This window comes from Larus michahellis, chromosome 2, assembly GCF_964199755.1.
Source record: "Larus michahellis chromosome 2, bLarMic1.1, whole genome shotgun sequence".
NCBI classification, from domain to species: Eukaryota; Metazoa; Chordata; class Aves; order Charadriiformes; family Laridae; genus Larus; species Larus michahellis.
Window position 1 is genome coordinate 21,586,509 of NC_133897.1, and position 25,180 is coordinate 21,611,688.

Genomic DNA, 25,180 nt, shown 5'->3' on the forward strand with positions numbered 1-25,180 from the left:
CAGCACAGTAGCTGAAATGACATTAATGTGACATTTCATTGTAAAGTGAGTGATTGGAAGAATTACAGTAGAAATAAATTGGGAATTAAACTTGTATAACATTTTTAAACCGTTAGCTTGATTTATAAAACATTAGTTAACTAGTTTTCCACAGATTTACTCCTGGATTCATTCCAAATGGGTACATTCTACATTAGTTTACGCAAATGAGTTTAATTAACATCAGTGGTATGTCAGAAAAGATAAATGAGACTAAAAATGAAACCATTTGATTAATCAAAAAAACCCCAACCCTTTTAAGGAAAAGACTGACATTTTCATTTGGTATTTTTTGAAGGTTTTCTTCAATCATCCAACAGTCATAGGAAAACAAATATGCTTATAGGATGAGTTATATTTTAGCAGAAACTTTTCCTGTAAAATTCATGCCATCCCCTTAGGAACAGATGCATTATAAATCATAATCTACCATAAAACTTAAAGATACGCTGACACATTTTTCCAACTTGTGGTTACTGTTGCAGTGGACCTGAATTTAATGCTACTTTGAGAGAGATCCTAGGGGATTTTCTGGTGGAAAATCTTCTCTACAGTATTCAAATCTAATCCATATTGTGCCTATCGCTGCGGTACCTAAGTAGTAGCTAATACAGGGATTTCAGATTTCAACTGGGTCAGGATATGGCAGAGGGGATTTCTGCTGCATCTTTCTAGCTGAGATTGTGAATTTCCAGGTCATCACTTCAGCAAGAGGAGACCAAGGGTATGCCATAGTAAGGAGAGAGAACAGCACCAGCCGGCCATTGTGCCAACTCTTCTGCAAAAGGGCAGTTCCAAGCACACAACTGCAGTTTGTTTCTCAATTACAGTAAGTTGATTTTAAATAGGTGCTGATTTCCTGAGTGGTGCAAAATACGAGTACGTGTCCTCCTCCCCATCCATGTTAGAACAAATTTACACCTTTGACTCCCTTTTCATGCTTCTTGGATGCAAGGCCGGGCTTGAATGCTTTTGTAGCCAGATCAAGCAGGTGCTTTCTCGCTCTGTGATACCATGTTCTTGGCAGGATCCGTAGCCTCATCTTCCAAGCAGGTGTGGCAGGACTAGGGGATCATGGTGTGGAAGAAAGGGAGCCATTGACTCTCCGTGCTACTGCCTGCTGGCACAGGACTGCCGAGGCTGGTGTGCCTCTGCCGGGTCACCTCCTTACGCAGGTGTGTCCTCAGCAAATGGTCTCTCCCACGATTTGATGTTTGATCCTGACGTGGTGCTGCTGCTGCCCAGCAGCTCTGTTTTCAGGCTGCTTAGATCTAGCCCATTCCATTAATTTTATACACTGTTTCAGATCTCGCTCACGATTTAGAAACTTGGAGGCAACTAGGGGAAATTTCCTTTTCTCACAAGAAATTATTCCTCATCTGCAGCTGCCCTCCACTATCCTCTTCAGAGCAAACAGGCTGCCATAGCACCATCTATCACTGTTCCATGCTCTAACTGATATGGCAATTGTCCTTCTGCAGAGCCAGGACTTTGTTCTGCAGGGTTCCAGCCATACAATGTCAGCACTGACAGGACCTTGCCATAACGGAGAGTACAACATCCTAACCGTTATGCTTCTCCTCTTGTGAAGCTTTCTCTCCGTATTGGCTGTGTTGATATATGCTCTGTTCCCTCTTCAGGATGCACTGGAAAGACTAACCAAGACCACCTTTGCTGGCTTTTGCATAAAGCCCGCATTTGCTCTTCTTTGTTTTATACAGAACTGGCAGGAAGGTGGAAAGAAATCCCCACAGAGAAAGAAATCCATCTGAAATTTTGACAAAAAATCATGACGTTATTTATGGGAAAAAAAAAATGCTTCAGGAGAATGAAAACCAAGTTTCATAGCCCCACATACTTGGGTGGCTTTTATCAGTTTCATTTTTTCCTCTACGCAGAAAATTTGACTGTTGCCTTCTAAATAGCTTTTTTAAGGGTGAGCAACCAGATTTTCCTCCCTCAGTCTCTTTTGTCACAGCTGTCTCCAGCGTAAACTAGAGAGAGCAGAAGTCCCTGTCCCCAACATGTAGCTTCACCCTCCTTGCCAACCTACAAAGCTCTCACCAGTTTCCCTGTTCTCTGCAATGTTGTTGATGAGAGCAGTCTAGGCAGGGGGCCCTTATTTTGATTTTCCTGAGAGGAAATGGACATTTTTTGGAAAAAAATGCAATTTTCCTGTGGAAAATATTTCTGAAGGAAAATTTCTGATCATTGCTAGCTTTGTGCCATGTCTTTTTGTTGCCTGAAGACCAGTATACTCAGTTCTTCCTTACGCAGAATACTTTTTTAAATAAGGTGTCACAAACAATGATAAAGGTATTTAAAATTGCTTGAGGGGGAAACAATGCTGAAAAAAAAGTGTGCGTTTCATCACTTTTTTCATCACTTTATTTCTGCCATAAGAAGAGATTGCACTGTTTTTCTTCTTATCTGAAAGGAATAATCTAAAGCAAACTGAAGGCAGTTTAATTTTCTCCTTTGCACAGGGCAATATCTCAAATAGTAACTATATGTCAATGCTCAACAGTATTTTCTTTTTGTTTTTAAAGATGATGAGCCAAGTGAGTCTTAACCAGTATTTTCAGCTTCCAGAGAAAGTTTCACAGTTTTTCTTACTTGTGGGCAGAATCCTCCTTTTACTTTCATATGTATTTTTTTACTATGCTAAAGCTATGTTTGTGGTTTACTGCATCATTCACAATCATATTACACGTTACCAGGCTGTTTTACGTAATTCTTCATGGTTTTTTATGATATCAAATCTCATGTTCAAATCTCTTCCTCTTTTTTATGGTAGCAGGTATTAGTCTCCTGGACTTCTCCAGTATAGCTTTACACAAATACACGGGATAATCTAATTCTCTATCTGGAGATTAAAATGGCATTTTCTGTGTTCTTGAACATTTCCTCCTACAAAATCCTACATTGTGGATTTTAATTTTGAAGCTCAGCTTACTGACCATAAAGCGAAATATAAAAATAAAAATTTAATAGAGTTTAAAGTATTCCAAACCAGAGGGTCAGTCAGAGTTAAGTTAAAAGAGCACAAAGCCTTCCTTAATGCAGCTTCTTATTGACACACTGGTGTACAAGAGAGATAAGAAAAATAAAAAATGAGTACTTTCAAATTAGTTCAATCTGAAGTCATACCTACTTAAATAATTGCCTTGTATTTCTGGAGTTAATAAATGGTGCCACTAGAGTAGAGGTTACGTCAGTGACCTATAATACTTGATCTCTCTGTAGAGTAGTTTCATATGTATGTATGTTCGATAAAGAAAATTCAGTTTAGCTAAAACTTAAAAATTAACATGAAATGAGAAATAAGTGTACACATGCTAACATGTAAAATAATGGTTCTAAGAATATTGATGAAATAATAAATTTTTTTTCATGCATCCTTGGAACTGGTTTACAGATCTGGGAATAGTTTTGCACTAAACTGTCCAAAACTAAACTAGACAGCTATTGAACTCCTCCTAGCTTATGGTGGCTTCAAGGTTGCTTAAGTCAGTTGATCAGAATAATGTGAAAAGATAGGAAGAACACAGCTGTCAAATAGCAAGTGAAATATTCCTACATAAAGCTAAAGAAACAGTCATCTTTTCCCAAGATAGTGGACACTCAATTGTAATTTCTATTTGTTTTCTCATGTTGGGAGTTGATGTGCTTTTGTTTTTTGATGTCTTGGTTACACAGCCCATTTGCCAACAGAAGAATATGCATGTGGAACCAGCAAAGTGGCAATGTAATAAAATACCTGTAAATAAGTATATTTTGGAAGTAATGGTAGGGGTTTGCTTTTCAGAATGGTATTAAGGGGGGAACATCTTAAAAATGACAATCTGAAGCAGGAGAAATAGCAAGAGTTTTTGTGGTGTATGTTTATATAGTAATTACACTTTTGCAGGGGATCATTTGTTAGTGATGCTTCAGTCTTGTTAAAGCTTATTTGCTTTGCCAGTTGCAAAACGTAATCAGTATAGGGAGGTTATAGACTGTGTTTTGTTTCGATTTAAGTTGTGTTTGTTTCCCCAGAGGCCTGATTATGTTGGATTTACGCCATAAAGGAGATGGCACATTTTAAGTTTCCTAATTTGATACTTTCATTCATATAGTAGCAGTGCAAAAAAACCAACAAACAACCCATCACCTTTTTGTCTTAATCTCTCAGCCTATATATGATTTTGTAATCTGAGATAGTCAGGGCAGATACTAATATATTGCCTTGGGCACCGTGATCTGTGACTCAGATGCAATCTTGGTGCCTTAAACACAAACAGACACAACATTTTCTCACAGTTCTAGTATCCTGTCCTAAAAGAGTCTGAATCATTGTAGTCAAGAGTTCCCATCTCAAAACTTTCACTTTTATTGCTATCATGGGTTTTAGTTTCAAATCCTCCTCCTCCTGGTCAGCTTTCAATCTCATTTAGTATTTGCTGTTTTCTTAGGGATTATTTTAATGCTTGCTCCTGAGAGCTATTAGAAAATGAATTTACTTGATGCTTGCTGCTTCTTCAGGCATCAAAACCTGGTGAATTTTCTTAATGTAAGCCTAAAAGCTTCTGACAAGGGTAAGTGCAAGATCAGCTTTTCAGGCAGTTTAGTATGTGAGTGTGTGTATACGTAAGTATAGCACAGTACAGCGAAAGCTGGATGAATGCCCAACATTGAGCTCAGTTTCTATTATAAAAATAAATTTGTTTATAAACTCACAATCCAATTCCATTTTCCTTTACCGTGATGACAATTGAATGTAAATATTATTTTTCTTTGTGAAGCTGGGGGCTAGGCAAAATGTGTATTGTGCTAGTAATTTCCTAACAGTGGATGAAATAGATGTTTGGGATATAAGTATGTCATGTAAACCTGTTTATTCATGAGGCATGCACAAAATCTTTGCTTTTTTTTTTTTTTTCTGAAAACAGGAAAAAACCACCAAAAAACCCACATGGAAATATATACTTAGCTGATAGATTCAAGTGTGTTTTGAGCAAAGGAAGCTTTCCCTTATGCTTTTCCCTAGGCTGTCTTCTCACTGTGTTAAAGTTAATTTTCTGTTTCTGTATGTTTCTTTTCTTTCTCCTGTCTACTCGTACCTCTGCTGCAATAACAGACTCAGAGAAACCTCTCTGCTGACTGTGCCTCATATGTCTCTGTTTTGGGTAGAAGCTGCCCTCGTTTCAGGGTTCTGGTTCCATTAAGGAGCTTAATTATTTATTACATTTCTTCCTGCATACAGGCACGCTTTGATGCTAGGTTTAACGCAGCTCATATTATTATACCTGCTCTGCCGAGGTCACAGAAACATAATGTTGCGCTTTTCAGGTTCTCTACAAACAAAAACATGATGCTGAGAAAGGAACTTCAGATTATGCACATATGAAAGAGCCTCCAGACATTAAGCATGCCATGGAAGTCAATAAATACCAGAGTGATGTAAGTACTCCCCCATCTGAAATGAGTTCACTTGTTTGGGGTAGATACATCTATTATAGCTAACTGAAATGAATCGGGCATGGAATATTTTCATATTTTAATAGTTGGTATTTTTTTTACATTATTTGCTCTGAAGTAATTTGGGACACGATGTGTGTTTAAAATATGTTATGAGTAATTGGTATGTGACTTTTATTCAAAATTGCAGTGGAAAGCAGTTCTTATTCTTTATTAGTAGTAATTGTTATTAAGTGCTATCAGTCTGAAATAAAATTACAAAGACGGGTTCTCTGAATTCTTGTGTACCTACTTGTACTCTAAAAGTGTATAAAGCTCTTTGTTTACATGAACACCAGCACAGTTTCAGTGTCTTACATTGTCAACATTTGGGTAGTTCTTCAAGGGTTCTGTTTAGAGGAGAGAGGGGGGCTGAGTTCCAAAGAACAATTTATGACTGATTTTACAGAATCTGAGCCATAAAGGTCAATTTGATGCCTGGTTCTAGTTTATGCCATTGACCAAAGTATTTGTTCTTGTAGTTTTACTTAAATAATTTACAAATGAAGTAGAGAATTAGAGTATTTAGCAATATTTTTAAAGTTGGGTGTTTTCTTTTTTCTTTTTTCTTTTTTTTTTTTTACAGCTGCTTGTTAACTTCTTGAAGTTCTTTAGGTTTTCACACTATAAAAAGCCTAATAATAGTATTTACATTTTTTATTAGTTTCAAGTCCGGTTTCATTTCATGGTTGAGCTAGCTTATAGTAGCTCAATGCACCATTGCTAGGAGTGGAAATGCTACCAAGATTAGTGTCTTGAACTATACAAACACAACTTTGAAGAAAAATGTCTTAGGTTTTGTAACATCGTGCTTATGAGAAAAGTAAATTTTAGGAGAAGATTGGCTAAAATAGTGAGGTCATTTTAAAGGGTACACAAAACCAGTAAGAGCAGCTGACATGTAAATACCTTTAAAGTTAGGATCCATTTTCATTCTTCTTAGGTAAGCATTTTCATTCTTCTTAGGTAAGCAAGTCAAGTCAGGTAGGTATGTGTATATATATATATATATATATATATATATGTATATATCTTGTTTCTCAGATAAACAGGATATTTGTGTGCTGCTAACAATATAGAAAATGAAGCTTGTGTGTTCGTTTTGAATTAACTTAAATTTACCCTGTCTTCCCTACTGACAGTGTAACAAATGCTCCTAGGTTATGTAGGCTGAAAGCTAAATGTCAATGTTAGATGTATGTCCATGTGTGCAGAATCTTGACAGCTGGCCGCTGATTAAAAGGCTGCTGGAAAACTTCAGGGAAGCATTATGTTTGAAGAATAACTTTTTCTTCTGCTGGGAAATACCTGCCTTGGAACTCCCAGCAGTAATTTGCAACCTGCCTTGATTACAGAATTCCCTCTTCCTGTCAAACTCTGGCTGTCTCTGCTGTTGGAAGCATCAGGATGTCAGATTGACAGAGGGTAGGACCTGGGAACATGAACTTCTCTCCCCGTAAGCAAGAGGTTTTTTTACCTAGCAGTAGGAATGATGGTGGACTACTAGGGAAGGAAGTAATGTTGGGAAGAGAGATGGGAATCCCTCTCAGAGAAGATGGTGGGACCAGGAGGAATGCGAGATAAGTTTTTGAAGCAAAGTCATCATGGTCTGAGGATTAGTATGCTAGTGCAAAGCCCGTTCCCCTTCTACAGCTGTACATCACCTGCTAACAGAATTAAGGAGAGCAGGGTACAGATGTGAGAGTAAATGACATTCAGTTGTTTCATCTTCTTTCACCCTTAAAGCAAGCAAAAAAAAAAAAAAAAAAGAAAATGAAGGCAAACATAGGAGGATAGGATGTTTTGATAAATGAGAACTTTTAACAGCATGTTAAAAGTAATGAAAAAATATGAAATAAATTATTTTCAGCCTAAGCAAACTTCAAAAAAATCAAACAAACCCTCCGTATCCAACATAAAACTCAAGCCAGTTAGTTTCATCTGTTTAAGAACAGTTTCTTTCTGGTTGCTCATGTGGAGCTGCAGTGCAATGGGGATATGTCTTTATCACACATAAAGCAGCAAGTTATGTAAGTCCGGTTATTGTTCAGCAGAGTTACACAGCTCCTGCGGGTAAGTGTTTGGGCACCATGGTGAATAACTGCAGATTTCTTATTTTGTGAGTGGAGGTTTAATTAAGAGCCGTGTGAGTTTTCATCTTTGAGTCAAAGCGTGGAATAGCGAGCATCCCAAATGTGGAGCATTTGTCTTTCTGAAATATTTCAGGCTATTAGTAGAATCACAGCTTTGAAAGTGCAAGGCAAAAGGAGGGAAACTACTGGGGGAATAGAAGGACAAAGCTCTTTTATCCACCACTCAGTACAGTATACCTACGGGAGCAGAATGCGTGTTTACCTACAATGCTCTGCCAACTCAATTCAACCTTTACATGCAGGGTTTGCATCTAATAGGATTAGGATGTGTTTAAGACTATTTACTCAGCCTTAAAATAAGGCTGACATTTATACTCAACTCTGTGAAATGTGCAATTTCCTTTAAAAATTAAGACTGTATTCAACTTACAATGCATTTGTGCTGACATTTTGAAACTGTCATGTGCTGTAGGCCTTCACACCACTTTGAATATCATTAACACGCTGTATAAGCGTGGGCTGAAGCTACACAATAGGGAAATACTGTAAAATCTCCTGAACAATGTGATCATGTGTAAGAAAAACATTTTTCTCTTCTTCATACTCAGACTGAATAAAATTGCTCTCAAAAGAACAAAAGTGACTTTTCTAATGATAGGGAATTTACTTGAAAAATAATTTAAATACTACATAATGCTTGAACGATCGCATGTTTATCCAAACCAGAGTACTTTTCTCTATAAATCGTGTTTGTATTTTGTGAAGTGAATGTTAGTGATGTGACTTTGGCACACAAAGGCATTTGGAGAAAAGTCAAGTAAGGACCATCAGCCTACTTTATGCCTGTCATTTAGCTGATGTCATTTAGCTCATCTAGAAGTTTCCAAACTTGGGACCAAAATTAGGTGGTGGCCCTTAGAAAACCGTAAGGGTCACAAAATAGTAGTTTACCCTATGTGTAGCTGAGGATCGAATGGAAGGAAGAATGTAATCGAACAGTGAAATGACATGACAATTAAGTTTCTAAAGCAAAGCAAACCCTTGCTACGTTGTGCCCGGGTAGAAGCTGCACACAGCATTTGATGAAAGTACTCAAAGCTGTGGATCACGGTTTTGTCTGTTCCATGACCTGGTCCATGACTGGGCATTATGAATGGCAAACCAGGGTTAAGTATTTGTACAGCAATTTATATGTTCTGCTTGGTTAAAATTATTGATTCTCCTCACAGTATTACATTGTGTGAAATAAGGAAGTCTTATTCTGATTTTACAAATAAGAAAACTGCAATAGACTCATCTGTGGACATTTAAAAGGCAGTTTGCAGATCTGAGGTTGGAGCCCTGGCATCTTTTCTCTTCCGTCTATATATGAAACAGTGCTGCTTTCAAAAATGTTAGTTGGCGGTTGGGCAAACTTTTGATGTATATGTATTCTCTTTGCTGTCCATGTTATGTCAGTAGTGGTAATTTATAATGTTTCACCGACCATCTAAATTTGAATATTCAAGAAGACTATATTGTCGTGGGAGTACGCTTTTTTTTCATATTCCGGACGTTGTGCAGTCACAATCCACACCAAAAAAATTTACATTCTTTCTGATAAGACCAAATCAGCAGATCTTAAACTTGATGTGCTTAAACACCATCAATAACATACCAAAATGTCGATGTTTATGTTGATGCAGATCATATCAAGCTCAAGCTTCTCTTGGCTCTCTGCTCAGCATCTGCATTAGAAAAATCACCTTTCACTGACTAACTTTCTGCTGACAGTGGTTGTCAACAGCAGGTCCCCCTGGACCACTTCCAACTGGTGCTGAAAATGATGTGTTTACTCCTGATGTAATTGGGACCAATCAATTTTCAAGCCCATTACTGGAAAGGATGACTGCATCAATCTGTAATGGGCCAGAAATGTGTTTGTCTCTTCTACACGAGCCGGGAAACAGTTTTCAACACCATTTGAGTGGGGATCAGAAAAGCTGTTGCCAATGATGATTGTCACCAGCTAGTCATTTTCTTAGTGTTGATGGACCCCAAAGTGCAGATGAGAGAAAAGGGGGCAGAGACACAGCTGACAGGCCATTAGTTAGTGGACTTGCCGCTCTCAGAAAATACTAAGCAGGGATGAACAGTAAGAGACGAATTCTCTTGCAGATAGGTGTGCCCGGCTTCTTGCTGACTTCTGTCTGTGCATCTCAAGAGGGCAAATTGTGCTCATAGCTGCTTGTGCATATTTTAATAATTTATTACCTATAGTTTTGGAATTGGAATAGGGGAGAAGACAAAAGACTGCAGGAAAGGTCTGAGTCCTTTAAACCTCGCTGTGCCGGGGTCAACCGTGTAGCAGAAGTTTCCGTTTGTTGATTGACAACCTGAGACGTTTTGCAGCCTTGTTAGAAATCTGTTTACTTTGCAGCATTGTAGTGCATGCCAATGCACTGCCACCGTCATGAAAGGTGAAGCGTTTTCAGGATCCTCAGGTGAAGTAAATAGACCGGCATGTTTATCCTCAGGGGACCTTATGCCTTTTTCTAAGAGCTGGAGGTTTTGGCCCTGTTACAATTAGTCTACTAATTATGAGCAAGCCCTGAATATTTTCCATGCTTTGCAAAAACTACTGGCAGTTCAGAGTATGTAATCATGTTTGGGATTAAAAGTGAGAAATGTCTTTTGTTCAGATTATTGTTGTTTTTAAAAAACACTCAACAATGTAGGCACTTACTATTGTAATTTCAAGTTAGGCTAGAAATACACTTTAAGTTTAGGTAGTATTTGTAATTTACTATCTGCAACTTCAAAACTGGAGATGGTACAATTTTTTCCCCTTTTTGTCCCAGCTTCTTTCTCGCTGGCATTTCTCACTGGTCTGTGGAACTTTTCATTTAGGTCTTTCACTGCTGCTCAGTTGTCAGTACCTCGGTTACTTTTTCCTATGCAAAAGCCAGTTTGTGCAGATGTTTCAAAGACCTGTGGTCCTCATAAAAGGGAGTAATTCTTGGGCCTATGGTGTGACGTTTTTTGGTAGAGCCTGAGCAGTCCTTCGAAGTGAATATTAAGTAAGGACATTGTGTAATGCCTGGAGGTTCCAGTCAGGGTTTGAGCCTCTTGGTAAGGGGCTGAACAAGCTCAGGAGAAAAGATGTCCCCTTCCCTGGGTGCTTCTGCTGTTTCCTTTCTTTTGTTGCCTGGCCAGGCTTTGTCTTCTCTTCTCCCCTCTCGTAGGCTTCTCCACTTTCCATCTTCTTGGTGCCTATGGGTGCACACGCCAGGCTGGTTGCTTTGCCCTGTCTACATCTGTTCCCCTGCTCTCTCAGAACAGCACTGAGTTTACTGTTTTAACATAGCACTATAAACAAAAAAAATAATAAAAAAATTCACTAGATGGAACAGAATAGCAGCTGTGTAATAGAGGCCAGCACACTGTCCCAAAGGGAAAGGGTCAGCATCCAGGGATTGAGGTTATTCAGGAAATGGGAAACATATTTTTTCTTTTTTTTTGGCCTACCTCTGACAAACTACTGTTCTGCTGCATAACATTTTTATTCTCACCGGAGTATGACAAGCTGCAGAATGGAGCAAATATATATTGCAGACATTTGTAAAATGCTAGATGACTTTCCCTCAGACATAAGTAATAGGTATACTGGTTTAGGTGCAGGAAAAATAATAATTCACTCAGGGAAAGCTATAGCAATTGGCCTTGCATCTAATATAATTGAAAATGGTGAAATATAAAGGACTGTCACTGTCTTATCCCACCCCCCCCTTTCTCACTGAAATTAACCACAATCCATTATTTCATGTACTATATGATCATGTCATTTGGGAGCAATAAGTGACCACATTTCCTCAACTTTATCACCACTGTTCTTGATTCTCTGTTGTTAAATTCACTCCATTCCTAATTTCTATTTTGAGCACATATGCTGGCCTTTAATTTGCAATTTACATGGATGATAGGGTGCTATTCAGAAACCTGTTTCTGCTGCCTTTGTGGTTTTCACCTCACCTCATGTGGTCATTAGGATGAACAGCATATAATTAACTAAATTCATGTAAAGCCCTGAATTGCAAATGCTTGTCTGTACAACTAGTTTCTTAAAAAAATAGAGGAAATTTAAACCTAACCAAAACAAAACTTCCAGTGGTTTTAACAAACTGTAAGAAACAGTTTCTGTTTTCTTGGTAGGTGATAAATTGGGCCGTATTAATCCTATTTATTTATTTATTTATTTCACGAGTGATTACACTTGTGTGTCACTCATTGTAGGTTAAAAATTATAAGATCTGTTTGTGGGCAAATGGCCAACATTGAAGCCTATTTAGCTTGTCTACTTAGCTGAAGCCATATGGGCGCAAAATTACTTTCCTGTTGCCTGTAAAATATTTGCCAAAAAGTAAGATTTACAGTAATATTTCTACAAACTGTATTTGTTGTTGGGTGCTGCAGTTTATGCGTTTGGTACATTGTACCCAAAGTAACAATTTACATTAGAAATAGGAGCTAGATGTGGAGATTATAAGTGAAGCTTCAAGCTGAGGACTTTCTTGATGGTGAAATACAATCTTGAGAGGTTGGTTAACTTTGTTAAACAATGGAAGAAAACCTAAAAGACTGTCCAGTAAAGCAGGAATTATTCTGATACTTTCTATTTCCTGTAGGCTTTATTTTATGTTTTCTAACTTTTGCCTGAAACTTCAGTTTCACATTTGAATACCAGGGATGATTTTCTTAATCATTCAGAATAATTCAGTAAGACAGCTCTTGGAAATTGGCTTAGATTGGCACATGTGCTATAGCAAGGGAGAAGAAAAAGTCTACAGACCCTGGAGAGGGAGAAGAAGGATAACTTGTGGTCTTGGAGCTCTGTAACGTCCCTGAGGTCTATGCTGTTCCTGTGATTGCTTTCCTAAATAGAGAATGTTTGGACTCTCCTACCTGTGGTTTAGCTTTCTGGCCAAAGTTTTCTGAGCCCATTCATTATAGTAGTGGCTTTGCACAAACAGAAAGATTCAGTCTTGTACTCCACATGCTGGAACACTCAGCCTTCTTGTTTCCATGATTGTGTAAAGGAGCAGATAAGTGGAGTTGTGGGGAGTGGGGGATGCTGGGGTGGAGTTGTGTCATTGAATTACATACCAGCTACACGGCTGCCTATTACTGAGAAAGACGTTCACCGTGGTGGAACTGCGGTTTCTGTTCAGTGTAGCTGCAGTCTGCTAGGCTGCAGTGCTCAGTATGATAGCAGGGGGTAGTTTGTATTAAAAAAGGGTACAGCATAGAAAAAATGCTGTACTTTTGGAAGTCCTCTGAAATGTAATGATAAAACCTAATATTTGGGTCCTTGCAGTGCTTTCATTTTCTTCTACGCTTCTAAGCACAACCATTTTTCATTTTAATATTGTATTTTATGCTTCTGAATTTCTTCCTTATCCTGTTAACCTGTGTGTGGGTCTTACTAAATAATCCCTGTCAAGCAGGACCGTGTTGGAATAAATTAGGCAGAGTTCTATTGAATTTGATGGCTTAGTTGATAGGTCATTCAAAGATTACTTACAAACTTAAAACGTTTTTGTTTGTTTGTTTTAAACAAAACTGTTTTCTGTTTGACAGGTATCCTATAAGAAGGATGTGCAAGATACTCATAGATACACTGAAGTGCTGAACAGGCCAGACATAAAGATAGCAACTGGGTTAACAAAGATAATAAGTGATGTATGTTCTGCCGTTACTCTATTCGTATTTTTTAGACATGTTGGTTTGTTTATTCCAATTTCAATCAGATTTGTTTAGAATGCTGCTGAAATTCTCAAACATCATGAGCAGAAAACCTGCAACCCCAAATCTGATATGGAGGTTTGATTAAAAAAAAACAACAAACCCCAACAAATAAAACCCCTTGCCTGGTATGTTACAAAGTTACCGGTTATAAGTTAAAGTTATTTTGACGCTGACAGTATGACCTTTGCAATTAGTGGTCATTGATCTAAAGACAAAGTTAAGCTTACTAAAGTTGGTTTTGTTTCAGCTTTATTCATGATAACCTTTCTCAAAATAAGTCATATGTTTGTATGCTATACTGCACTTCAGAAGACCTACCAAGCCTTTTTTCACCTCAGTACGCGGGATGCTCACATCCCAGGACTCCCGTTCATCCTCCCGTCTCGGCCATCAGGGACAGGGAAATGCAATTCCCCGCTGTCCTTCCGAGAGCTGTACAAACACCCTCTTGCATGGGGGCTCTCCTCCCTGAACTCCCCTCTCAAATTCTTTTCCCTCCCACTGTGACATCTGCTAATGGATAGGTCAATAGGAGCAGTTTGAGAAGCAGCAATGTGTGATGCAATTTAATATTTTATTGTAGACAACTCAAACAAGATGTATATTAAGAGCCCTGAACCAAGATTTTAAGTAACTGCTGATAGTTTCATGTGAGACTGCCTAGGCACCTATGGAGGGACAGTTTCAAAAGACCTGAGATTTACCTTTTGAATATTCAGGATTTTCTGAAAACCTAGAACTTCTACTAAGTCTTGCATCGAACACCCAAATTTACTAATTGCTGTTCAAGACCCCTTTGAGTTAGAGTGTCTTTGGGACTTTTATCTCTCTCAGTCTGTTGTTATGATGTGTCCTTGCTGATTCACAGTGCCTGAGTAATGCAAGAAGCCTATTTTAGGCAATGGGTAATTTTGTGAATATTGCAAAGCACCTATTATCGGTTCATCTGTGCTGATTCCTAATGCGTTGTAGAAAAAAAAAGCAGCAATTTGCATGGGAGGCAGTTCAGCTGGAAAGATCACATAACACCAGCCCTGTGGGACTAATTCCGCTCTGTTACACCAATGCAACCTCACTGACATCTAGCAAGATTGCAGTGGTAAAACCGCCAGTGGAATTTGACCTTAACTTTCAAAAAAGCTGCCCCTCAGCCTAGTTGTTTTTTTTTTTCAAGGCTAGTTTCAGCTGCTACGAATAAACTTGTGTAAACTGCAGACCCTGTTGTAAGAAATGCTGAACCACAGTAACTCCTTCTGCCTTGATTGGGAGAACGATATTTCTCAGGCTTAAGCTATGCATTTGGTTAAAGTTGAATTTTGTGAATGGTGTGCATTGTGTTTTACAATAAATAAACATTATGTTGTTAAGGAGCTGAAGCCTGAGAAGGGCTTTTTTCGGAGCTGATTAGAAAAGCTCTGAAAGTAGTGTCAATGCAGGTCGCTAAATGAGACTTTTTCTACCAGCTTTAATGCTTATATTTCTTTTGATAAAACAAAAGGAAACAATTCAATAATGATTCATATTAATTTTTTTTTAAGGCTGCATACAAGAAAGGAAGGGGAGAGATGAATAAGGAGCCTGCTGTGCTTGGAAGACCAGATTTTGAACATGCTAAAGGAGTTTCAAAACTGTTGAGCCAAGTAAGATTCTCTGTTATTTTACAATGACTTCATTCGGATATCTCGTTCCTAGTAATGCAAGAAAATATTTAGATTTTTAGTTTATTATCTCTAATTGCATGAATTGCATTATGTTCTCAAACTCTTTTAATACAATATTGCAATGACTCGCAAAATTAATATTCTTAGGAAACAGAATATACATTTTAATGCAAAAATACAACGAACTTTGACTGTTAAAACTCATCTTTTGTGGAGATGGTGTATATTTATTCAGAATATCTAGGATTTCTAAAATATTAACAGTATGTAATTTAAATTTTGTGTAACTGCTTGCTAATGTGAGTAATGGGATCTGAGTTTGGCCTGACATGCAAACTGCTCGCCTTCCCATCCCCTGAAACGGAATCTTTTATGTACTACTTTCTGTTATATGTTAACCTTAAAACAAAAAAAAAAAAAAAGAAAAAAAAGAAAAATGGAGGGATTACTGTAGTCCATAAATAAAAAGAAACCTGAAAACACAAATATTCCCTCTTTTCCTCTTACGAGTCTTCTACTCATAACATCTACTCATAAGACTCTACTACAGATCAGCCTGACTTGGTGAGAAGGGATTTTTGACTGCTGACCTCTTTTTTTTTTTTTTTTTTTCCCTTTTTTGTTTTTTTCTTTTTTTTTCTGGAGTAGGTCTTTAACAGTGCCTTGCATAATCCTCGCTAGTAATCCTGTCAGGCTACACTTAGAGCTTTTGTACACCCAGGAACAAATTCCGCCCTCCTGTAGGAGGAGGATAACGCCCTTTGATTGGAGAGGGCCATGTCTGTCTTCCCAGAACTAGAGAAAAACCCCAAGTGTAGAAGTGTATACACTAGAACAGCCTGAAAATCAGTGCTGTGTAACAAATACTTGTGATTTGGCTAGATAGCAAACGTCTTCCCCAGAACTAGGACAAAATGGGAATAATGTGTCACAAAGAACAAGCTGCAAAGCAGTGCAGTGTCTGCTTGCAAGAGGATGAGCTCCTTTTGCTGTCACCAAGCGTTGTCCCTAGATATCTGCCACATGATTTCCTTTTTCACACTGACCATCATTCAGTTTGAAGCATTAATACTGCACAAAGAGAAAAGAAGGAAATAGAAGTTTTTTATTGCTTTGTTAATGAGGTGTTCAGAATCAAAATCAGTCTGCGTTTTCCAAATAGATTTTTTTCTTCCATTTTTTAATGGATCATGTGCTCATTCCTCTGCTGATGGGCAAGTCTGCTAAGAGATCCTTTTGTGTTTAGCATCATGCAGGCTTGGAAGTCAGCTTGTGCTTTCTAGGAAGAGCTAGTGCTATGCTGCTGTCACTTCCAGGAAAGGCAGCTGTCTGTCATTTAGCAAACATCTTTAGTTGTTTTTAAAAGGGTTCATAGCTAAATTTAGTGTGTGGTATCCTTTATTTCTACTCAGTGGCTGTCTACGTGCTCCTTGCAGCCTATTTCAGAATCTAGTGGGCTTGCAGCTGCCTGTGGTCGCAAATGGGACCACAGCGGATCCCTTTCCAATAGCCCTCTCCATCTCACTAAGCCTGGTACCCCTGAGGTTGTGGCCAACAATCGCAACAATCAAAAAATACCAGCTGGATCATGGGGTTCTGCAGCTGCATCATAGGCTTCATCAATGCACTTTTTATCTCATTTTTATTAGATGTGCTTTTCCTCTTGGACAATGCATGCTGCATCTGCAAAAGCTTTATAATAGAGTCTCTTGACTGCCAGGGACTGGGGTGGCAGCAGTTCCAGTTGAGATCCTTCTGCAGAAGAGAGCATTTGGTGTGGAATTTTAACTTCTTTAGAGAGCCCAAATAGTGCAGAAGTTGTGGCAGGAAGAGAGGAACGGTTGACAAAATGTAGCTTGCTTACAATTTGTTTGTAAAGAAGTTCCTTGCTAAACCTTGGTGGTCCAAACTCCGCAGCCACTGGGCCTGCATCCAGGTTTTGAGATCCTTCCTTCTCTTGTCCGCTCCTTGGTCGACACTGTTGTGGCTGCTTGCAGTGTGTGTGAGGGGCCATATACTTTTAGAAAGGCAGGCAGTGCTTCAGCGCATACAGCAGCGCGGAGGCTGTAAATACCGGGCTGCTTTCAGAGGTACACTCAGCAATTCCCCACCTCCTCTGAAGGAAAAAGCAGTGGCCATGAGTTGTCCAATGTTTTTTTATATATTATTTGAATCATCATAACACTTAGACACACTGGTCGTAAATCAAGAGCACAGAGAAATGAAGATGACCCCTGTGTCCAAAGAGCAGGGCGGTGGGGCAGGATGAGGAATGCACCTGTGCTGTAGGAGAGGAAGAGCCCTAAATGTGGGTCAGTCATGTCAGTCCTCCTCACGCAAGGATCGCGAAGCAGGCTTGTAACAATTACAAGATTTAAAAAATAGTAAAGTTAATGATCTCTTTATTGTCTCCAGACTTTCTGCCTTTTAGGGTTTCCATTTGTTTCTCAGCAAATGGGAGCATTATAAACTTTTTGTGCTGAAAGTTGATAATCTCCCTTAATAGCATGAATCTATAAGCTGCGACATGCAGAGAAATATTAGTTATTTGACCCTCACAGTAAATTTGCAAAGTTGACAATTTTGATGGATGTAATGGGAAGAGAAGATGATAACATGTTTTAATGTGGTGCATATGGGTGGGTAATTTAGGGAGTATAGAGAACAGGAGCAAGAGGAGGTCAGGCAGTGTGGGTGTAACGAAGGGAGAAAGCAATCAAGGCAAGCAGGAAAGCAAACACAGTGAAGAAAATAGTGTTAATGTTTGACTGGCACTCAAGGCTCTACAAAATCAGTGGACTCTCTTTCCTTTTTTCTTTTTTCTTTTTTTTTTTTTCTTTTTCTATTTAACAAAGCTTTTGACAACAGCAGCAGCAAAAATAATAGCTCCCAGGACTAGCATATTTACCCACAGCATGCAGTAACCCTTTTCTGTTGATTTTAAACCAAATTTAAAACAGAAACTGTGTTAGCCCTTGTGAAAACATGAAGCTTGTCAATTTGCTGAATGTACATTGTATAATTTGTGTTAGTTTTGTATTTTTTTTATAAGAACAAGCCCTTGTTTAGGTCTTCTTTATGTCTCCTAATGCATTTTATTAGCTTTTTCAAAGAGCTGCTGATATGAAATATTCCCCTTATGGTGTTCAGTAATTGGTTTTATGATGAATAATTTTGGATATTTGCATTTTATGCTGCTACTTATTGGTTCAGGGATAAAATTTTTAGAGGTAGAATGTTTTTTAAAATTTACCTTCTCTGAGATTATCACAAACAACACAAAGAGCCTAGGATTTTCTCAGTCTTTATTGTTTTAAACTCTGCTAGTGCTTTTAGCAACCAATATTTTAATTTTGCTCTGTGTTTATGTTACATTTCCTTCAATATCTATGTGCTCTGACAGGTTTTTCATTTTTTAAATATGTTTTCATATGGTCATGAGGAAATGCTTTAGCTGCAAGTGTCTCCTTCATCCTGGGATCCCAGTGGTTGAATGATTCAATTTTTGTAGTTTCTTTGTAAATCTGACCGGTGGGTGATGTCATCCACTTCTGAAACTGAACACTCCCTGTGTGAACAGCTTTGAACTACAGATTTGATTTAGGAATGTTGCTGCAAAGCTTCAAAAGACACTGCTCTGTCCAGCTGCAATTCTGACTTTTATAGGTTTTGTGCAAAGCCGATGAGAAGTTTGTTTATCCAGGCCTTATTTAATTCCAGTTTGGTTTTTCAGGGATGTTGGGATGTTGTTGTGTTAAAAATCTGCAAAGTCTGCTCTTTCTTCAGCAACAATTAGAAAGCAGCCTACACGCATTTCTTTTAAATTAACACCTGCTACTTACTCTCTAAAAAAATAAACAAACTTAAGACTTTAATTAAGCTGGTAAATAAGTAGCCATCGTTTTAAAGGCTTATTAAAGTAAAGCTTTTGGTTAACGATGAAATTTGTAGATAAGCTCCCACTAACGACTGTCATTTCTACTCCCACTTTTTGTTTGTTCCTCCACCATGTTATGGCATTGCTAAGACCTCTCCCCTTCAGACGTTTTAGAAAACACTGATGAAGTATTTTTCATCCTTGTTTTTAATCAGAACCCTTTCTCTCAGGCGTATTTTCCCCCTTTAAACTGCATCCACAACTTTCTCCGGTTGAAAAGAAGGATAAATACCACGTGCGTTACTTCCCAGTGACTCATCCATGGGCTTGCTCTTCTCTCTTCTCCCTCTCCCACCCCACGCTTTCTTTCAAAAGGGAGAAGGAAACAGGAAAATACCGATAAAAGAGAAAGTGAATGCGTGTGTAGCTTTCAATGAGACGAATCCCCTGTGACAAGTCAGAGTTAAATTACTGCTGGAAGTGCTCTTGAGATATACCGCCTGGGTCATCTGATATTATTGTGCTGCCTCCATTTTGCCCCAGAGCGACATGTGCGGTGGGGCTGGGGAGGAGAGCAAAGGCAATAAGCAGAGCAGCCAGACGAGTCCTCGGCAGGGCCTAGAGGTTCAGAGACATCCCTCACTGCACCGGGAGTGTTTACCGTTGGATTGGTGGACGGTCTCCTTAAATTTGGGACCCTCCTGCACATTGGCATCAGGACACGCAGCCCTGAGAAGACTGGGATCGCTGACTCCCCCGCTTTCCTTCAGTAGCAGTGATGTGATCTGAAGTGACGCTAATGAGGATTTATTACTGGAATCTCTGGATTGAAATGTTTTGCTAAAAAAGTCTTTTAAAAAATGGCATGAAACGGCTGCAGCTGGAAGATGGCAAGCCAGTTGTGGGGAGAGGTCCCTTTGGCGCTGATGTTTTCACGTTTTACGAGAATATCAAGGGCCACGTTGTGCATTCGGTCTGCGTGCACAGTTTGAGGCCGTTTGTTGGCTGGGCAGAAGTCAGCCTGCAGCAGCTGGATATTTAAACTCTTGTGCATGATTGTCGTTATGATGTGAGCTGATGCCCAAGGAGTAAAAGACAATTTTGCTTACCATGCTGACTTGATCGTTGGTTTTGGAGGCTTTTTAAATCACATATTCCAGCACCGCCTGATTTTTATTAGAAGGAAAGTTTTGGATACATCCTTTAAAAGAGAAAAGCCCTCTGATTTATTCCTTCACTGCTTGTACAGAATGTGGATTTGCCTTTGACAAAGGCAGTGTCTTTGTATTCAGATATATGCTTTTGTACTTGATCCAAAGCCAAGGCAAATATCAAACAATATGAACCATATGAATCTACCAGAGGCAATAGATATTCTCTTCTAGAGTTAGTGTGAAAGATTATGAAGTTCATCATGTGTTCAGATAAAGTTTCTTTTTGAAAGTGTCAATGTTTTAGGATTTCCTTCCTTTGAAAAATTAACGTAGGCGCTGGCATGATAATGTAGTTCTTGAACATATATGGTTAGTTTCTGTTTGAGTGGTTTAGTTTTGGTTTCTTGTTATGCTCATTAATGAAATATTGGTCATTGTGGCTAAAAATAATGAGGTTGTGTAAGCTAAACTGCGCTGAGAGCCTTCTGAGGAAAGGAAAAACTAAAAAGGAAAAAGAAAATTCTTCCCACAACTAAAGCTGAGAAAAAAATAATTTTTTGAAGGAGGTGGTTTGAGGTGGTTTAACCACTTTATCAGACATTCATGTGGGAATAGAAAAAAAAGGAGTAAGGAAAAAGCTGCGAATTTATTTAATGCAGAGCGTGGTAAATTATAATGGATGCTGCATAGGCTCAGATATCAGGTGTCTGACTAACATTCATGAAAGCAGCATAATTCAGACTGAACTTTATTCTCGTCCATTATGCCCAGCTGTTGGAAAGAAGCAAGGCATGTGTGCAAAGTCTCCAGATGTTTGATGATCATGCACAACAAGGCGGGCAAAGGAGAGGGAGATTTACTATTTGTTCAATTTAATTTTTTCGGGTTCCGAATTCAGTTCTTCAGCATGTTTTATGAAATTTTTGTAATTTATTTACTTTTAATGCCATTGCCTCGACATTTGTGTTGCTCATTTCCTCTTTTGAACAAGAAGAAAAGAGAGTGAAAGTGGTGGCAGACAGTCATTTAATTATGCTTTCTAACACTGTAATGAGATGGGCATTGCCCTCAAGAAGGGACTGTACTACAGAGGGATTCCTGGGGGTCTCTTGGGAAATTTTTGGCAGAATTAAAAATAGACCTGGGGGCTCTGGAGACAGCCTAGCACAGGACACGTGGATCTGGAGGTGGGAAGACAGCCGAGTGGGAAGTTTGATTCTGTCTTCCCACTTTCAAGTGCCTGAAAAATTTAAAAGTCATTTATTTTACAAGTTTTACAGTTTATTTATCTTATAAATTGGGGTTTTTTTTTTTGTTAAAAACACATTTTTGATGTTAATTATGAATTGAATGATTCTCAGCAAGTAGATTATTATTGCTATTGTCAAAAAGTTCTGGTTTATTTGATTACTCAGGTGAGTCATATGGTTTCGTTTCTGTTTGCTTTTTGTGAATCTTTCAGCACCAGTAATCACATATGACAATCTTAAAATTATTTTTTTATTTTAGTAAAATTCAGATACATAAAAATTACTTTGAAACCAGCACAAGACAGTCACAGGTGTGGCTAAACCGAGCTTCTTTAAACATCTTCATTGTTTAAAGATTTATGGAGAAGGCAATTGCCTTTAATAAGCTCCTTTGTAGTCTGAATTCTCTATGCCTTCTTTAAGTGCTACATGTTAATATTAGATATGTTTGTTCTGGTGGAAGGTGAAATACAAAGAGCAGTTCAATAAGGAAATGAAGAGCCACCAATACAATCCTCTTGACAGTGCTTCCTTCAAGCAAGCACAGATTGCATCCACCTTGGCAAGTGATGTAAGTGAATTTGCCTTTTATTTTACATGCATTTACATCCTGAAAAACCTAACATTTGTTCTCAAGCAGAATTCCTTTTTCCATCTCACAAATTACTCTAAGCAGCGGTCTCTGCTACATGATGTGTCTGTATAGCAGGTGAGCATGCTGTCCATTTCTTCCTCTGTTTCTGACAAAGCCCTTCTCCAAGGGCCTGCAGAGTTTTTCCTAACTGTTTTAGATGAGATTCGTCTCGCTTAACTTTGTGTGTCAGAAGGTATGGCTGCTTACTCTGAGCTAATTGTCTTGTACTAGGTCCCTTTGTATTTGGGAAAGAAATAAACAGGAATAGAGCGCAATTCTTCTGACCTGTTGTAGGTGCCTGTCTTTAGAGGAGCAAAGTGCTGGCATCTCTCCAGTGGATGTAGAAAAAGGTTACACGAGCAGCTGAGATTTGGATATGTATATTTTAGACTTCATTCTGCTGGTTGATCTTCTGAATGGTATTCCGAAGTACAGCAGCTAACCAGATTCAGCAATGGGTGCCTGCTCCTGGAGCCAGATTGGAGAAAATGCCTATATCAAGTGATAATGTTGTTGGGATGATATATTTAACAGTGTGTCTAGTGCAAAAAAATGTGAGCTCTTCTTTGAGGGCATGATGCCAGATAGCCAAGAGACAAGCCTTCATTCCAGCGTTTCCAAAGCATGGAGCACCACCCAATGGGAACAAGAGAGGTCAGCTCTGGAAAGGATCCAACAGAATATGTAATTGTTTCCAAAATCTAAGTGTTTCCTAAAAGTTTCCTTGAAGTAATTATTATTATTAGAGATATGCAAATCGAGTATTGCTGATTTGAAGTCTGCCTATATCAGTAAAGAACATGGTAACGTATGTGGAGTTGACTAAAGGTATTGGTTTAAAAGATTTGTCATCCAAGATAGCTAAGGTGGCTAGTCTTCTTCCTGTAAAGATGGGCATCTAGCTATGAGAAGTACGGAAAATCCTACTACAGGCTGATAGGAAGTTACCTTTTGCCACTTCATGAGGTAATTGTCATTTGCCATAGGTGATTATATTGCTTATCTTTGCTGAAAGCAATCTGCATTAAATAAAATATCTAGGAACACTTCCCTCTGATTGTTTTATATACAACTTTTTTTATTTGGACAGTTAGTGTAATTCCTGTATCAGGAGGAAAAGAACAAGAATCAACAGTGTTTGAAATGACTAAACTCAAAGTATTGAAGAAGATACTCTTGATCTACATTTTCTGGGGGAAAAAAAAGAAAAAAAAAAACAATAATAATTCCTTTCTTGTCTGAAAAGTCATACAAAGTGTGATTTTTGTTGTAAGTGTCCTTTTTGAGGAAAAGTTTGAGCAGTCGCCAAATATTTGCTCAATAGAATGAGTCCTTTATTGATTTTTTCCACTCCCTCCAAATAATAGTAAATGACCACCATCTAGTGGCTGGTAGAGATTGTTCAGGCAAACACAATGCTTTCTGTTTCTGGATGGCCACACTGTAATACGATGCTGTTAATTTTTGTTAATCTTTATTTACATAACCTGAATTCTCATTCCAGGTGAATTACAAGAAGGATTTGGAAAGCCTACATGATCCAGCCTCTGATCTACCAAACCTGCTATATTTAAACCATGCTTTAAATATCAGCAAAACACATAGTGATGTAAGTTGCCTTTATAAGAATGATCTGAAAGATATATGTAGTAAGGAATGTAGTATATATAGTCACTGCGAAATACATAAATTTTTGGTACTTGCTTCACTGTCTCATGTAGTAGACTGTAGTGTTGTAACCATAGTAGTTGGGGGATGTAGTGCTTGTAGGGAGAGATATTTCAGTTATTGAACAACTAATATACTGGGTAAGAATCACACAGACTTCTGGTTCTTGAGCATTTTGTCTTACGTATCTGAAATCTTGTCTGTTTCTTCCTTTATTGATCTAAGATACTTCTTCCCTTGCAAATCTTGTTTTGCCTAAGACCTTACTTATTGCTTTCAGCTGCAAGTCTCTGTACAGAAGTGACCATTATGCTAGTTTAATATTTGGACTTCTGCCATCAACAGCCACTCAAGTGCTAGTTTCCCTTAGAGCTTCTCTGTCTAAGCCTTTTTTCCCCTCATCAATGTCTGAGGCTTACTGCGCTGGATCTGATAATAGGCACATACTCCATTCTGCCACATAAAAAGACATACCCCTTAATGGGGCTGTTGGTCTGACATAGGACAGTGATGGGGGTTGAAATGGGGAGGAAAAGGTAGGAAACCCCTGGCTTTTGTGCAATGCTGAAGCTTCTCTCCCAGTCCAAGAGCACCTATGCTACATGTGCAGTGCTTGCAGGCTGGTTAGCTGCATTTATCGTCTTTACTCCAGAAACCGCAGAATGGCCACCGAACTGCTGTGGAAAGGCATGAATGGGTGGTTTTGGGAAGGAAGATTGCTCACGCTTAGCAGGAGGTGAGCGCTTCACACACAAAGGGTTAGCCCTAATGACTAGGAGCGTGCTGGGTCATCTTCTGAGTCAATGCCTGCTTATGGAAGCTTGTGTCTAAAATAATAAAAATAATCCAGCCTTCCTGCCTGTACTTGATTTTTGTGTTGCTATATCATAGACTCATAGAATTATAGAATGATTTGGGTTGGAAGGGACGTTAAAGATCACTCAGTTCCAACCCCCCTGCCATGGGCAGGGACACCTCCCACGAGACCAGGTTACTCAAAGCCCAAGTCACCTGGCCTTGAACACTTCCAGGGATGGGGCAACCTGTTCCAGTGTCTCACCACCCTCAGACTAAAGAATTTGTTCCTAATATCTAATCTAAATCTCCCCTCTTTCAGTTTAAAACCAATACCCCTTGTCCTATCGCTACAGGCCCTGATAAATGGTCCCTCCCTGTCTTTCCTGTAGGCCCCCTTCAGGTCCTGGAAGGCTGCTATAAGGTCTCCCCAGAGCCTTCTCTTCTTCAGGCTGAACAACCCCAACTCTCTCAGCCTGTCTTCATAGAAGTGCTCCAACCCCCGATCATTTTTGTGGCCCTCCTCTGGACTTGCTTCAACAGGTCCGTGTCCTTCTTATGTTGGGGGCTCCAGAGCTGGTCACAGTACTCCAGGTGGAGTCTCACCAGGGTGGAGTAGAGGGGGAGAATTCTTTGGTGAATTGAAACTTGCTTTTTATCTGTCTCAGTCCGATATGTGAAGTTAACACTGACTGTCTCCTTTTGTTTGGGTAGTAAGTGAGTGGA

General features: G+C 38.8%; 1 protein-coding gene across 5 annotated transcripts in view; it reads left to right on the top strand.

Moving 5' to 3' along the window:
• Positions 1 to 25,180, top strand: part of NEBL (nebulette) — a 274,675-nt gene that overhangs the window by 190,475 nt on the left and 59,020 nt on the right. For 3 of the 5 annotated variants that reach the window (XM_074574498.1, XM_074574499.1, XM_074574500.1), the window contains 5 exons: positions 5,371 to 5,481; positions 13,248 to 13,349; positions 14,954 to 15,055; positions 21,821 to 21,928; positions 23,496 to 23,600. The exons of the other annotated variants lie outside the window; for them this stretch is intronic. In XM_074574498.1, the coding sequence (XP_074430599.1) occupies positions 5,371 to 5,481; positions 13,248 to 13,349; positions 14,954 to 15,055; positions 21,821 to 21,928; positions 23,496 to 23,600 (528 nt within the window). The remainder of the gene's footprint in view (positions 1 to 5,370; positions 5,482 to 13,247; positions 13,350 to 14,953; positions 15,056 to 21,820; positions 21,929 to 23,495; positions 23,601 to 25,180) is intronic. 5 annotated transcript variants of the gene reach the window in all.